A 15,013-nucleotide genomic window follows, 5' to 3' on the forward strand; every position below is an offset into this window, starting at 1 on the left:
AACTCTTCCACAGGAAGCAGAGTTTATGCTGCCAGGTTTAGTGAATGGCAGGGTAGCTACTAAGACGGTAAATCGGCGTGGGGTAGCCCCCCCCCCCCCCCCGCCGCCCCCATGAACTGCTATGGGCTATCTTTTTGCCAGTGGTGAGACATTCAGTGCAACCTTTACACAGCAAGTTTTGGCTTTGAAGAAAAGAGCATTAGAGAGACTTGCTATAACTTTGTGTAGTGTGTCCAGTGGTCAGAGTGATAGTCTAGTAATGGAGAGACCCTGGTTCAGATCCCCACTCAGCAATTCAGCTAACTGGGTGACCTTTGTTCAGTTCAGTTCAGTTTATTGCGATCTTTGATCAAATACACAATCCAGGTCAAATAAATCTACCCTGAGGGTAGATATCAGTATAAACACATACATGTATATACACATATAGAATCTGTTACATAGAAGATTGAGATTTTTTTAAAGTATAGGATAAAACAAAATTAAAAAGCAAAAGGAGGGATGATTAAAATTGTCCGTTTCTGACACACCACGAGTGAACTTTAATCGCAGCTGTACATAGGAACATACATAGGAACAGAGGAAGCTGCCATATACCAAGTCAGACCATTGGTCTATCTAGCTCAGTATTGTCTTCACAGACTGGCAGCGGCTTCTCCAAGGTGGCAGGCAGGAATCTCTCTCAGCCTTCTCTTGGAGATGCTGCCAGGGAGGGAACTTGGAACATTCTGCTCTTCCCAGAGCAGCTCCATCCCCTGAGGGGAAGATCTTGCAGTGCTCACACTTCTAGTCTCCCTTTCATATGCAACCAGGGCAGACCCTGCTTAGCTAAGGGGACAAGTCATGCTTGCTGCTACAAGACCAGCTCTCCTCAGAATTTGGCTACTGAGGGTGAGACATAAATGTGTTTATCAGGAAGAAATAAGTTTATATAAAATTCAACCGAATTGTCAGGGTATCTAAGAATGGCTAATGGCCAGTCACACAGGCTCACCCTAAGCGACCTCACAAGGTGGCTGTGAGGATAAAAAGGAAGAGTAAGCCAGGTATGCCTCTCTGGTCTCCTTGGAGAGAAATGAAATGCCTAACTAACTACATGAATGTGGTGCACTATTGCAGGTTGAGGGGGTACAGAAGCAAACACACTGGCAGGAAATGCTGGCCCCAACCCAACAACTGCCCAATGCCCTGAAATACGATGGCAGCTGCCCAGCCACATCCAAAATTGCTCTCTTTGCACGCGCACATGCGCAGACACATCAGTCCTTCACCACTGTCAGCCTGGGCAGGCCAGCCCCATCATGCCAGGTGCTCAGAAGATCCAAATACCTGTTAAGGTGCTCAGGCCCCTCTGTGGAGAGCAGACCCTGCCAAGCCTGAAGGGGAAGAGACATTGCTTCACAGCACGACTCGCAGCAGTGTTTTGGGCGCCAGCCACTGTAGGCTTGGATTTCCCACCAGCCAACTCCACAAGTGTGTGGGTGAAACGCCCTAGCTGGTCTGCTACCCTGATGGTAACAGCAGAGTCCTCGGCTCTGCACTTTCACCTTGGTGTACTGAAAGAAAGCAGTGAGCTTGCAAAACAGCGACCATTTGGGCCACCGTCCACTTTGCATTTGGTCCTTTAAAGTAAAAGTAAAATTGTGCCGTCGAGTTGGTATCGACTCCTAGCACCCACAGAGCCCTGTGGTTGTCTTTGGTAGAATACAGGAGGGGTTGACCATTGCCATCTCCTGCGCAGTATGAGATAATGCCTTTCAGCACCTTCCTATATCACTGCTACCCGATATAGGAGTTTCCCATAGACTGGGTAGCATGCCAGTGGAGATTTGAACTGGCAACCTCTAGCTTGCTAGTCAAGTCAGTTCCCACTGTGCCATTAGGTGGCTACCTGGGGAGAGTAGGGGGTCCTTTTAGTTTAGCAACCAGGTGAATAAGGGAATACATGAATATAAGGTAAAGTTGTGCCATCAAGTCGGTGTCAACTCCTGGCGCCCACAGAGCCCTGTGGTTCTCTTTGGTAGAATACAGAAGTGGGTTACCATGGCCATCTCCCACGTAGTAGGAGATTATACCTTTCAGCATCTTCCTATATCGCTGCTGCCTGATCTAGGTGTTGTCTAGGTAGTCTGGGAAACATACCAGCAGAGATTCGAACCAGCAACCTCTTGCTTCCTGGGCAAGTTACTTCCCTGCTGCACCATTAGGTGGCTTGTGTGGCTTCTGAGTGGCTTCTAGCACTCTTTTTCTCTCTTTTCAAAATCTATGTGCAGCTGGGATTTGTGATTTTATTTTAAAAAAACCTAGGAGCCACCTGAAATGCCCCCAAGGCTTTTGCAATACGCACACATAAAAAGAGATTAGAGTACATGTGTTCTGTCTGATCAAGGGAGAGAGCTGTAACACACCTCACTTTTATTTCTTTTGATGTCTCCAGGTCTCCTCCTCGGCCGAGTCCCGGAGGGCTGCACTACTCTGATGAGGACATCTGCAACAAGTACAATGGAGCCGTGCTGACAGAAAGTGTCGCCCTCAACGAGAAGCCATTGGACGTTTCCGAATCGGAGGTGAGTCTTTACCCCTGTGGTAGGAGGAGTCACCGGGAGATGCATTGGGGCTGCTCGTCTGGGGGTCTGGGGGCAAGTCGCATCTGTTGGCTGAGAAGTAAGGTTTCTTGAGCTGTGTGATAGCTTGCCTAGGGCCAGGCATGCACAAGAGAAGCCGCAGGAGATGGACTGAGAGTTGGCAGGGAGCCCAGCTGCAGGTGGATGGGATATTCATAAACAGGGTGAGTCGCTGGGCCTGAAGTAGTCCATGATGGTGTGAAATCGTGGTGCAAGAAATTATCAGGTGATCTCTTGGAGAGCTTGGCGGGGGCTTCTGCTGGGGATCGGCTCTGTCTTGACAGGTCGCCATGTTGGGGGATTCTGGTCCTTGTGGTCATTTCTTGCTTCCTCCTTGAGTGTGTAGTATGGCCCTCTCTTTCTCAAGCCAACTGGGTGACTTTTATTGGGGCTGTATTGTGATGCATGCTTACCTGCGAGTATGTCCTGTTGATTGCTGCGAAGGAAGGATGGATCGGCTTGGCCATTAATGGTGTTACTTGTTCTCTGGGACACTTTGGTTCCCTCCTGTCCTCTAAGAATATAAGAAAAGCCCTGCTGGATCAGACACAAGGCCTATCTGATCCAGCATCCTGTTTTCCACAGTGGCCCACCCAGTTCCCCCTGAGAAGCCCACAGGCAAGAGGTGTCCTGCTGTTGCTCCCCTGCAACTGGTATTGAGAGGCATCCCGCCTCTGAGTCTGGAGGTGGCCTATAGCCACCAGACTAGTAGCCATTGATAGGCCTGTCCTCCATGAATTTGTCTAAGCCCCTTTTAAAGCCATCCAAGCTCTGCTTAGGGGCCAGAGCAATACCCATGAGAACGCAAGAAACGAGCTCCATCTTGCCCAGCATTCTGTTTCCAACTGTGGGCTTGTCTCTTTGAATACTTGGCTATTTGGAATATATACAATGGTTGCTCCTGGCTTCTCTCAGCAGTGCCTTCTGCAGCAAGGCACAAGGTCTTATCACCCAGCTCAGAAGCTCCACCCAAGTCTCCTCCTCACTCTTGACTTCAATCCATTTTTCGGTGTAACACAATATTAGCTTGAAAGCCTCGAGTTGTCAAGTCTTCTGACCTCCTCCCCCTCCAGAAGCAATGCATATATTTATCTGCAGATCTGAAATGCCATTGTGTGGAAGGCAAATGCAATCAATCACAGCGAATGTCAGAGACGTGTTGATTGGGGGCCTCTCCTGCCGCTCTCCTGCACTGTCATTCTGGACCCCACGCTCTAGGAAAGGAAGCGTTGACAGGTCAGGCCGCCGCTAGCTCCCAGTGACCCCTGCAGGAGTGGAGACTTAATTAGGACGGAACTTGGTGCTGCAGGGCTGGCCAAAGAAAGAGATGGGGCTGGGGGTTTCCCGGACGCCTCTGGTGCTGTGGCTCCCCCCGATAATATTCAGCAGAGCTGCCCTTTCTACTAATAATCATTCTCAACTCCAGGCTCCCCCTCAACCCACAATTGGTTCAGTATTCCCAAGTATCAGACAGAGAAACAGAAGCGCCTGCTATGCTTTGCTTCCCACATGCAAAGGAGCCAGATCTGCCTCTTGAGAACCATGCAGGCTCTCCTGCAGGCAGTAGAAGTGGGAGAAGCTTCTTTTTCCTTTCTCCTCAAGGAAGAGAGAGCCCCCTAGCCAAGTATTGTTCAGCTTAGGCCCAATATAAAGGTGCAGGGGTATAGCGAGACCCCCGGGGGACAAAAAAAGGTAAACAATATAAAGTTGCAGGGACAAAATCTTTGTAGGGGCCTCCCCATCACATGCATGAAGCACAAGCACATGCCCCAAGCCACGCCCCCTGTGTCTGACGCCAGGCGCAAGGAGCGGGGCAACAAACATCTCCCCCGGCTGCCGCTCCTGCCCTGCTGCCACTTCTTATCTTTGCCCCCGTGATGGTGGTGGGCGCTGTGGCTGGGCCGGGCCTCTCTGGCTGGCCGGCGTGCCCCTCTCTCTCTTGCTGGCCGGCTGAACTGCACGCATGCGCAGTTCAACTGTGAACGTTGCATGACCATGATGTCACAACGCCCGCTGCCACCGCACAGAGGCAGAGGTAAGCGGCGGTAGGGCAGAGGCAACACAGTGGCCTGCTTGGGGGGCCCTTGGAGGCCCCCTGGCCCTCTGGGCCTAAGGACATTTGTCCCTGCTTGTCCAATAGACACTACACCCTTGTACAGGTGCAATGTATGCTGTCATGCAAAGCTTCTCCCTCTCCCAGCTCAGCATGGTCTCATCACTGATGGGCAGCCTGAGCACATTAATAGGTTTGGGGCTGTTCTGCACACCTCAAACAAGGGGACAGAAACTGACCTGCCCTGGCTGAAGGTGGAAAATATGTGCATGCATCTGTGAGGAGAGCAGTTCTGGATGAGGCCAGGGGACGGCCTTAAGATGTCCTGGTGTTGGACAGATGTTGAGCTGGGACCAGCTCTTCCTGCCCATGCTCTTGCCTAGCTAGTTGTCCCCAGCAGTTAGGAAGGGGAGGAGCAGGAAGACCAGCTTCCACTGAGCCCTTCAAGGCTCCCTTTGCCTCCAGGGAACCTTCCGGCAGGAATAGCCAAGCTCCTTCACAAATGGCACATGCTCACACACAGCCTGGCTCTGGCCCTCAGAAGCAGAAGTAACTTTTCTTAAGCTGTGAAGTATACCCAGGAGGGCTTTTTCATGGTGCTAAGGTTTCAGACAACAGAAATGCCTACATTCCGAGTGCGGCAAACCCAGCAATCCTGAGCAATCCAGGATGAGCTGAGCGCATTTATGTGGGAAAGAGAAGGCAGGGCTGGGGTCCAGCCCCGTCCTGGAAAGGAGGCGGGCAGGGCAGATGGAGGGATGCTGGACCAAGGAGTCCGCGTAGACCCTGTTCCAAAGCAGAGGCCGTTGCCAGATTTAAGAGGGATGTCCTCACATCTGCTTCCTCCTGATTCCTAGGGAACATGCCAGAGAATGTGCAAGACAAAAATAGTTGAGAAGGCCTTCTTGTACACTGGGAAATCTGGGACAGATGTTGTGAAAATCTTTAGGGAGGGTATGAATTGCCATAAGCATTTTCCTTATGTGACAGGAATGTTTGTCTTGGGAGTCACTCCCAGCTTTCTTTTCAGCTACCCAGATGTTTCTCAACATCTGTCCTCCTTAATTCACCAGAGGTTTAAATGGAAGAAACCAGAGTTAAAACACTTGAGAAATGCCGCTTAGGAAGAAGCCTGCAACCTAATACCTGGGTTTTGCTGCTTTGGGGGAGTTTTACTCAGGATTTCTGCGTACAGAAAATAGCACCCCGGCTGTCCTTAATTCTGTCTTTGGCGGGCTTTTTCTGCTTATGTCCTGTGTCTGTAGTTAGGCCCGTGAAACAGGCGAGCTTAAGAAAGGGGCATTTAGGGAACTGTGCCGGAAGGGGGTGTCTGCTTTAAAACAGTCATCCCCTCTGCTGAAATCCTGACACAATCTCGCTTGCTTAATGGCAAACAAAGCAGCAAACCTTTAGATACGATAAGTTGACTCTCTCAGCAGGAAGAATCCAGGAAAGAGCCGGGATTGGCAAACGGGGGGAGGGAGAGAGAGAGAGAACGAACGAACAATATTATCTGCAGCTTCTCGGCAGTCTCTGTCTCTGTCTCTCTCTTACCTGCCTCTCTCCTCTTATTAATTACCTCGGGCAGCTTGCCGATTTTCATTGCCCTCTGACCAACCTGCTGGGGAGGCAGGATTCCTTGTTGCACCATCTCCAGCCATGCTTTGTGAAGCGCACACATTATCTTGAGATTACGCTCACAGCAGCTCTGCCCCTCTCCCCGTGACAACCTGGAATTAAACCTGCCATTAGCAGAGCGTGCCAGGCATAAGTATAAATTTCGCTGCGCCGCTGTTTGTTATTCATGTCAGGAGATGCCACCTGCCGGTTCTTGATCGTCTATAATGGCCATCTCCTGCCTGAGGCGACTTGTGTGTGCCAACGCAAGGCAGACAGAGGTCACCGGGCTTGATCCGTTCTTGTTACGCCGTTTCCGTGCCCTTGTTGTCAAGGTACACGAGGCCCAGAGTTTCCTGTGCAAGGAAGCAACAACCCTGGCCAGGCCGGAAGCCAAATAAGGCTTCCATTTCTTTCCTTAGCTTTGATATCCAAATGGCACTTTGGTGCTTGCTTGTTTCTGGTGGATGGTACTTGAAGGAAATATTAATGGACACCCAGCAGCGGGAGTGGGGAAAGCTGCAGGCTCTTTTGATCCTCCTGGGAAATTGGCTTCCGTGCATCATGATTTTAGGCTTTACAGTATTGGGTGCATCTGTCTTATCTGGGTCTATTTGCAGCCATGTATTTTGTTTTGTTTGTTCTGGTCCTGTTATTATAAGGCTTGGGGATGAGCTTGGCTTTCCCAAGTTTTTCAGGCCCTCCATCTTTAAGAGGAGCAAGTTCTTGTGTTTGGTGCAATAAACCCGCCGTCTCATTTCCAGGAAGGCTTGGCAGATGCTCCTTCTTGGGCAGGAGAGCCTCTTTATGCCTGTCAGAGGGCTATTTTGCTGGACAGAATTTTCCGTGTACAGAACGCCGCCATCAAGTGCAGGACGGCACCAAGGCCAAAATAATCTCAATCTGTTTCTCCTTTAAACCTTTATCCTCGTGCTCTAAGATGTTGCCACTACAGCCGTGATGGAAAGCTTGTACGTGTCCCGCTGCTCCAGGCTGTGGCTGCAGCCTGGTTGTAAGCACGGGAGTGGTTGCCTGCAGACTCCTCCCTTGGATGGTTGTTGCTGGCTTGTCACAGGCGGGGGTGAAGGGAGGAGGTTGACTGCACAGCAGCTCGCACAGGGGTATTGCCTTCCTCACACCTGGGCCTACCTTGTGCAAATCCCAGCGACTGGAGTGATAAGTAGGGATGTGCAGATCGTTTCAAAGTTGAATCAATTCAAATAACTGCCCAGAGACGAAAGTTTGGGGCAGTGTACAAATTTGATAAATAAATAGAAATAAATAAAAATAATCTAACCACGAAATAAATCTGCCGAGTCACCCCAGGCCAACTTCAAGCTCGAATCGAATCTCCTTATTCTTTTTATTCGAATCTATTCGAGCTTCGAGTTTTCCTTAATCATTCCCTTGGATTCCCAGCTTTCATTTAATAATAATAATAATAATAAAGCTAATCTCTAGCCCTTGTAGAAGTGGAGTTATGGAGCAAAATGTGCGGTCACTATTCTGCTCAACTGCTGGATTTCAGTTAAAGCAGTTAAAGCACAGGAGAGTGAAAGTGCTGGCGGGGAGAGATTCACAAGAAGCAGTCCCCTGAGGAATGTTACCTTTGCTTTTTATCAGCAGAGGAACTCTATTAAGGCAGTTGAGAGGATAGCTTGACTCTGATGTAAATCACTGCCTACCAGGCTGTGTATTGTAATGTGTAAGGTCTTTGGCTTTATAGTGCAATCCCTTTTATGCATGCCTACTTAGAAGTAGGTACCTTTGATTTCAATCAGATCATCTCTCAAGTAAGTGTGTACAGAACTGTAGCCCTAACTGAAAAAGCTGTGCATGTTTTTTGTTCTATTGCAGCTGTTAATATGTCAAACTTACATCTTTATACGTCTTTATTTATTTTCTATAGATATTGTTTTGTTTTTGTGTGTTTTAAAATTTGGCTTTAAGCTACCATGAATTCTCCCTGCCCCCTGCTCTTTTTAAAGCCTATAGCCATCTTGGTGTTACATTTTATGTATTTATCTCAGGATGTAAATGCTGACCGTGACAAGGCTTAAGCATGACAGCCTTAATCCCTAGTTCCAGCTTTTAGGGCCAATTGTAGAATTTAGTGGCAACTGAAATGCACTCAGAGTCAGCACTGCTCATTTATCTCCACCATAGGGAAGAGTGGGGATATGAAGCAGCCCCATTACTAGGGATGTGCAAAAAATTTCGGGCACAGAACGATCTGTGCCCGAAACGAAAAATTTCGGGTGATTCGGGGCCGAACCGAATCACCCCCGATGCCCCCCGAATTTTTTCGGGCACGAGCCGAATCACCCGAATTTCGGGCACAAAAAATTCGGGTGATTCGGTTCATGGTTGATTTTTGGCGATTTTTTAAAGTTTTAGTGACTTTGGGGCAGTTCGGGGGCATAGCATGGGATTTGGGCAAAAGGAGTGGGGTGGGGTGGTAGTGCCTAATGGGTGCAGGCTACCACCCCAATTTCAGGGGGATTGGGCAAAGGGCTGATTTTTGGTAAATTTCTGAAAATTTCATGTCTTTGGGGCAGATTGGGGCATATTGGGGCAGAAAGTGGGGGCTGGGGCAGAATAGTGGGGTGGGGTGGTAGTGCCTCATGGGTGCAGGCTACCACCCCAATTTCAGGGGGTTTGGACAAAGGGGTGATTTTTTGAGAATTTTTGAAGTTTTGGTGACTTTGGGGCAGTTTGGGGGCAGAAAGTGGATCTGCCCCAAAATAGTGGGGTGGGGTGGTAGGGCCTCATGGGTGGAGGCTACCACACCAATTTCAGGGGGATTGGGCAGAGGGCTGATTTTTTGAGAATTTTTGAAGTTTGGGTGTCTTTGGGGCAGATTGGGGGCAGAAAGTGGATCTGCCCCAAAGGAGTGGGGTGGGCTGGTAGATAGTGCCTGATGGCTGGAGGCTACCACCCATCCCCAATTTAAGAGTGATTGGGCAGAGGGGTGAATTATGGTGAATTTATTTGTATGAGGTTTGTCTTCATAAGGTGAAGTGTGCTAAATTGATTACTTCCTCATATTATTCATAGTAAAGGAAAGTGTGAAAAAGTGAAAGTGGGGTCATGAGAGTTGTTTAATTGAAAAAAATCTCATTTGCTATGATAGAATGAGAATTCACACCTCAGAAGTTTTTTCCTTATGGCAGAAATATTCAAAATCACTAAAAACTAAAAGATTCATTAAAAATCAGCCGCGCACCCCACCACCTTGAAAGGTGGGTGGTAGGTGGCACCCCTGGGGTCCTACCCACCATCCCACTTTGGTGCCCATGGACCTTTAAAAGTGGGTCAAATCCACTCAAATCCGAATCGAATCTGATCAGATGTGAATCTGCAGAATCGAATTGAATCTGGCTGATTCAATTTGAATTGAACAGCAAAAATCAATTTATGCACATCTCTAATGATAATAGTCTGGGGACAGAATCTTCTGAGGCTGCTCTTATGTTTTGGTGCCAGACCGAGGGCCATTTCCAGTGGGTTTTGTACTGCTCCGGTACAGATACCTGTATACAAAATGCAAGCACGGTTTGTGTATGTTGAGTGCCAGGTTCGTCTGGTTTTTTTCCATCTTCTGCTTTAAAATATGTGCCAGCAGCAACCAGGCCTGGATGGGATCACTCTTATGTAGCTTTTAAAAGGGAATGTTTTATGCATGTGGCCTTCATTCATATTCAAGTTAAAAACAAAACAAAACACCACACAGCAACAGCCCTGAGTCACCAGGCAAATAGATGAGTATAAATGTTCTTTGGAGTGAGTGCTGTGCTGGTGGGGACACAGGGAGAGTGGGTTTGGCATGGCCCAGCTGGGGGTTATTTAGAGGGGAAAAGCCATAAGTGGCACTGGGAAGTGGGCACCTGAATGCACAGGGTCTGCAGGTGGGTCAGAACTGGAGGCCGTATCAGCTGCAAGTCACGGTCTTCAGAGGGACCCTGGAATCTGCCTGGTAGGACTGCTGCAAGAATTGAAGGTCGGCCAGGGCGGGGGGGGGAGAGCTGAAAGACGGAGTACAGAGGAGGCAGGCAGGGAGACAATCCATGGAGGAGACACCTAAGCCCAGAGCCTAGCTCTGGTGCTGGCCCAAAGAAAGACACCCAGGTCATTGCAAACCCATGAGCTGCCTCAGGAGATGAAGCCCGTTTGGGACCCGAGAGGGCAATACTGTCCTTCCTCCCTCCACACTGTAGTTCTGAGCTTACGTGGCTGAGTCCAAGAGGGGCCAGGACACAAGGCGGACGCCCCTTGGGTCAAATCCCGATTGGAGACACAAGAAAGCCCCATGGGCCACTCTCCTGGTCATAAAAGGTAGTTCCAAGTGGTCCTTCTGGAAGCTTTGCTCCCAGCGTTAAGAGGCCGCGGTTCTTCTGCAGCACAGCAACTAAAGCCAAGCGATAGAACGGGGCTCTTGCGTCAGCACAGGCAAGTCACTCCGTCTGCTTTACTTGCTGGTTGCTCTGCTGTTCCTTGCTCCGGACACACCACGGCCCCCTGTGTTAGGCTCTCAAGGTCGCAGGGTTCACAGTGGAACTGTGATTATTCCCAGTCTTCCTTCTTGAACACCCTGCTTTATTGGAAGGCAGAAATACACATTCTATCATCAATGTTGGAGTTCCTAGGCTTGCCTCATAAGGTGTATGTGGATGAGTCATTCACAGAGAAGAATGACTGAAGGGGGGGGCGCTTAACCTTTTCCCCTTCCACCATCAGTTCTCCCCCACCCCCCACCCCATGAATGACTTGCCAGGCCTATTTAAACCTGACCGTAAGAGAAAATAGTCAGGGGCATTTCCAGGAGCAAGAAGAGTTAATTACCCCCCTGCCTGCTCTGCCCTGACAGTTGTCCCCTTCGAATGCATCCTTCTTGCCTGGCATTACCTCAGCAAATGCAGATTGGCCAAGGCAATATGTAGTCTTGCCCTGGACTCCGTGTTGCTCCCATGACCCTATATAATCAGCAGCGCCATTAAGCCAAACACTGGGTGGTGGGAATGTTGGTTGTCTTCCAACGTAAACAGAGATTTTTAAAGAGGTTAAGCCATGCACATAAATTACGTTTCTTCCTATTGGCTAGAAAAAGCACAAAGAACATAAAGTGGGGATAAAGAGGGGTTGGAAGAGATCTACTCGGTCTGCCTGCCAAAAGCTGTTCACCGTTTGATCACTCCGTCGCCATGTGTTTGCCATGTTGTAAATACACAACAGCGCTATAAAAGTGGCCTCCAAGACAGCCGTACGGCAAACGGATCAGGAGCTTAGAACATGATCTTGGGAGGCCAAAGAAATGGAAAAGCAACCGTCTCGTGGCACCTTAAAGACTAACAGTTTTATAAATGCCACAAAACTTGTCCTTGCCTCTGCTGTAACAAAAGCCCTAATTGCATGTTGTGTGCAACACATGTACGGTCTGTGTGTGCACATACACATCTGTACGCAGTCTCACATGTTCTGCTGAATGCACAGGCAGCAGGACACTTTCTGTCTCTATCCCGCATCTCAGGGGGGCCTGCCTCCAGCTTGATGTTTAAATTCACACAAGTGCACGTACATGTGCACAGGTACATGGATGTATGGACAACGTAATGACTGAATAGGGCACAACTAACCTGGCAAACCCTCTGGAACCTGTCACTGCCCAAATGGAGTAACTCTAGAGGAAGGAGGACCTCATGGGAGAGCCAAGGAGACTGGAAAATGGAGGTGAGGAAGGTGGAGGAAAGCGCTGCCCATTTCCACCCTGGTTGAGGGACCGACAGAGATTGTGTGCATTGCCACTGCAGTCATTTGGAAGAGCTTGAATGTACATGGCGTCTTGCTCCATTACTAGTCATAAATAAATGCACACAATTTTCCTCCAACCACTTTCAAAGGAAAGTTGACAGCCACAACTCTTTTTAAATTCACTGTAATGCCAGCCTTAGACTAAACTAGCCCACTAGTCCCTAATTGCGTTTGTTTCTTTCATCTCCCCAATAAAAAATACTTTAAATTGTCCAGCGTTTTCTCGATTTTGTTGCTTTGCAGGCATTTGTGCACCTTTTGCTTGTCAATTTATAATCTAGCCCGGCGTCCAATCAAATGCCAGGCTGCTGCGGTTGCCTCGGCAACCGACCGGCACTTGCGGGAAAGGGGCCCGCCGCACGGCCGAGAAGAAAACGGCCCTGCAGCATTTCCATTTAGTCAATAGTTTTGAATCATTAAAAATAATATGGCCACTCTAAAACATAATCCTGTTGCAGGAGCAATTTGTGTAATAATGGGGGGCAGTGAGAGGAATGAACTCCAAGAGTCCCTGGTTTTTCAGCTCCCAGCACTTGCTGAGTTCCAGATGGCACCGTGGGTGATTGCAAGCCCATCCGGCACAGCCTTGAAACGTCCACGTGCGCTGGGGAGCGTCTCTGATGTTTTGCATGTGACTCTTCGGCACAGGCCGGGGTAGGGAACCTTGGCGCACCAGCTGCTGTTGAGCTACCATTTTTGTGGCTGGAAGTGATGGGAATTGTACATAGGAAGCTGCTTTAGACAGAGTCAGACCATCGGTCCATCTGGCTCAGTACTGTCTGCACAGACTGGCAGCGGCTTCTCCAAGGTTGCAGGCTGTAGGGATGTGCACAAACCGGTTCGGCGGTCCTTTTCCGGGTTCGCCAAACTGGTTCGGAGGCGAAGGGGGTTACCTTTAAGGAGCAGGGAGGGTGCCCTTACCCCACTCCACTGCATTTCCCCCACTGGTGCTGGTGCCCAAATCTCTGGTGCAACGGCCACTTCTGCTACGACACTGACCAGGGCAGCAAGGAAGTATGCTGCTGCCCCATGCCAGCGATTTTGGAGACAGCAGTGGGTGGGGGGGGAGAGCACCCTCCCTGCTCCTTAAAGGTAAACACACACACCACCACTGAACTGGCCAGATGCTGGTTCATGCACATCTCTAGCAGGCAGGAGTCTCTCTCAGCCCTATCATGGTGATGCTAGGATGGGAACCTGGAACCTTCTACTCTTCCCAGAGCAGCCCCATCCCCTGAGGGGGAATGTCTCCCATTCAAATGCAAACCAGGGTGGACCCTGCTTAGCAAAGGGGACCCTTCATGCTTGCCACCACAAGCCCAGCTCTCCTCCCAGATGTTGCCTCTCCCTGGCCTAGGATCTAGCACCCTTGCCCTCTTTGCCTGCCCTATAACAGGGGTTCCCAGATGTTGCTGACTACAACTCCCATCACCCCCAGCCACAGGCCACTGCACTCCATCCATGTCATTATATTTTATAAGAATGGCTCGAAATCTAAGAGACACAGCAGAAAAGGAAAAGGGATCAAGGAGGAGAGGCAAAAATAAGCAAACTCAATGACAGCTGCTTTCATTTTCCACTCCCTTGCTTGATCACATTTCTGACTTGAGTATAGCTGCCCACGAAAGTTTCCTTTGCTGAGTAGCCATCGTGCCACAGGTGGGAGATCCTCACCGCGCCTGTGCTTATTACAAGGTCAACAGAAGGAGAGAAAAACGAGCTTTTACAAGAGAAGAAAAGGCAGGGCCGTCAATGCATTGCTGTTAGCATGGATTTGTATCCTAGTCTATGAAATTGTAAGAGAGCAATCCAGAGGCACTAGTACATTCTTGATGATATGCATTGCAAGACCCCCATTTTTGGATTTTGAAGGTCCCAAAATACTAGAGGTTGTATTGATTCAGCCTGACTTCAAGGGTTTTGATGCCCATATGATGGGGCTGTTCACAGGACTTGGTGGTTCAGTAATGCCAGGGTGCTTCTTTTCGGAAGCCGGGATCCCTTTTCTAAAGGGATCTGTGTATCCCCAAGATGGGAATCAAAACAATGTAAGATCCTTTAAAAATACAGTAGCCACCATCTGGTGTATGTGATGCACCTGCTGTTGTACTTTGCCTCACACATTAAAACCCTGCTATACAAAATCACTGTCAGTTTTTAATTATGTCTCCCCTGTTTTTAAGTATGGATTGTAAGCCCTTTGGCACAGAGACCTTCCTTGTATACTTTGTAAAGCACTATGCACTGTGATCTTGCAATAATAATTATTTTATTATTATTTTAAGGATAGTCTACCCCAGTATTTGTTATCAGAGGGTTATGACTAAAGCTTATGCTACAATGAGTTTTAAACTAATATTCTGTTGACAGTATCCATGATTTTATGGTTTCATTTATTTTATAGGTCATGTTTTATAAGCAGTTCCATTAAGAGACTGTAGACTTACTTTTCAATAAGTATCTGTTTCTTTAATAGTTGGACCCTTTGCTCTCAGCTTTTTTCGGGTAGCCGTCATTCTTTTCCTAATTTGCAATTTGGGCTCTTTTCCTTTTCTTTCTCCTCCTTTTGTTCCATGCCAGTTTTCCCCATGATGCACATGGGTAGTTTGCCGTTCGCACCTGATCCACTGCTGAAAACTGGACATAGAATTTGTTATTAGAGAGGCAGCTGCAAAGTGCGAATCAATTTTATGCATTTCAAACTATATGCTACAGGTTCAAGCATTTTAAGATGTGTTTTTAGAATGCGATAACCTACAGTCACATTCTGATCTCATGAATGAAAATGAAGCCCCATGGCTGCATAGCCCTGGTCCTCGAAGGACAGCCACACAGCAAGATCTCTAGACTAGACCTACCAACCAGAAGACAAGGTTAACGTTCCAGCTGTGAAACTGGGGAACCATTTGAG

The 15,013-nt window shown here is 48.7% G+C and overlaps 1 protein-coding gene and 1 long non-coding RNA gene across 10 annotated transcripts in view; one reads left to right on the forward strand and one right to left on the reverse strand.

Annotated features, from left to right (window-relative positions):
- The window catches only part of SDK1 (sidekick cell adhesion molecule 1), a 733,784-nt gene that overhangs the window by 716,180 nt on the left and 2,591 nt on the right, over positions 1–15,013 (forward strand). For all 9 annotated transcript variants that reach the window (XM_053276314.1, XM_053276315.1, XM_053276313.1 and 6 more), the window contains one exon: positions 2,438–2,567. In XM_053276314.1, the coding sequence (XP_053132289.1) occupies positions 2,438–2,567 (130 nt within the window). The remainder of the gene's footprint in view (positions 1–2,437; positions 2,568–15,013) is intronic.
- Positions 14,570–15,013, reverse strand: part of LOC128336517 (uncharacterized) — a 35,446-nt gene continuing 35,002 nt past the window's right edge. Inside the window, exon 4 of the long non-coding RNA XR_008311990.1 lies at positions 14,570–14,739. This is a non-coding gene — a long non-coding RNA (uncharacterized LOC128336517). The remainder of the gene's footprint in view (positions 14,740–15,013) is intronic.

Source organism: Hemicordylus capensis, chromosome 13, assembly GCF_027244095.1.
Source record: "Hemicordylus capensis ecotype Gifberg chromosome 13, rHemCap1.1.pri, whole genome shotgun sequence".
Lineage (NCBI taxonomy): Eukaryota > Metazoa > Chordata > Lepidosauria > Squamata > Cordylidae > Hemicordylus > Hemicordylus capensis.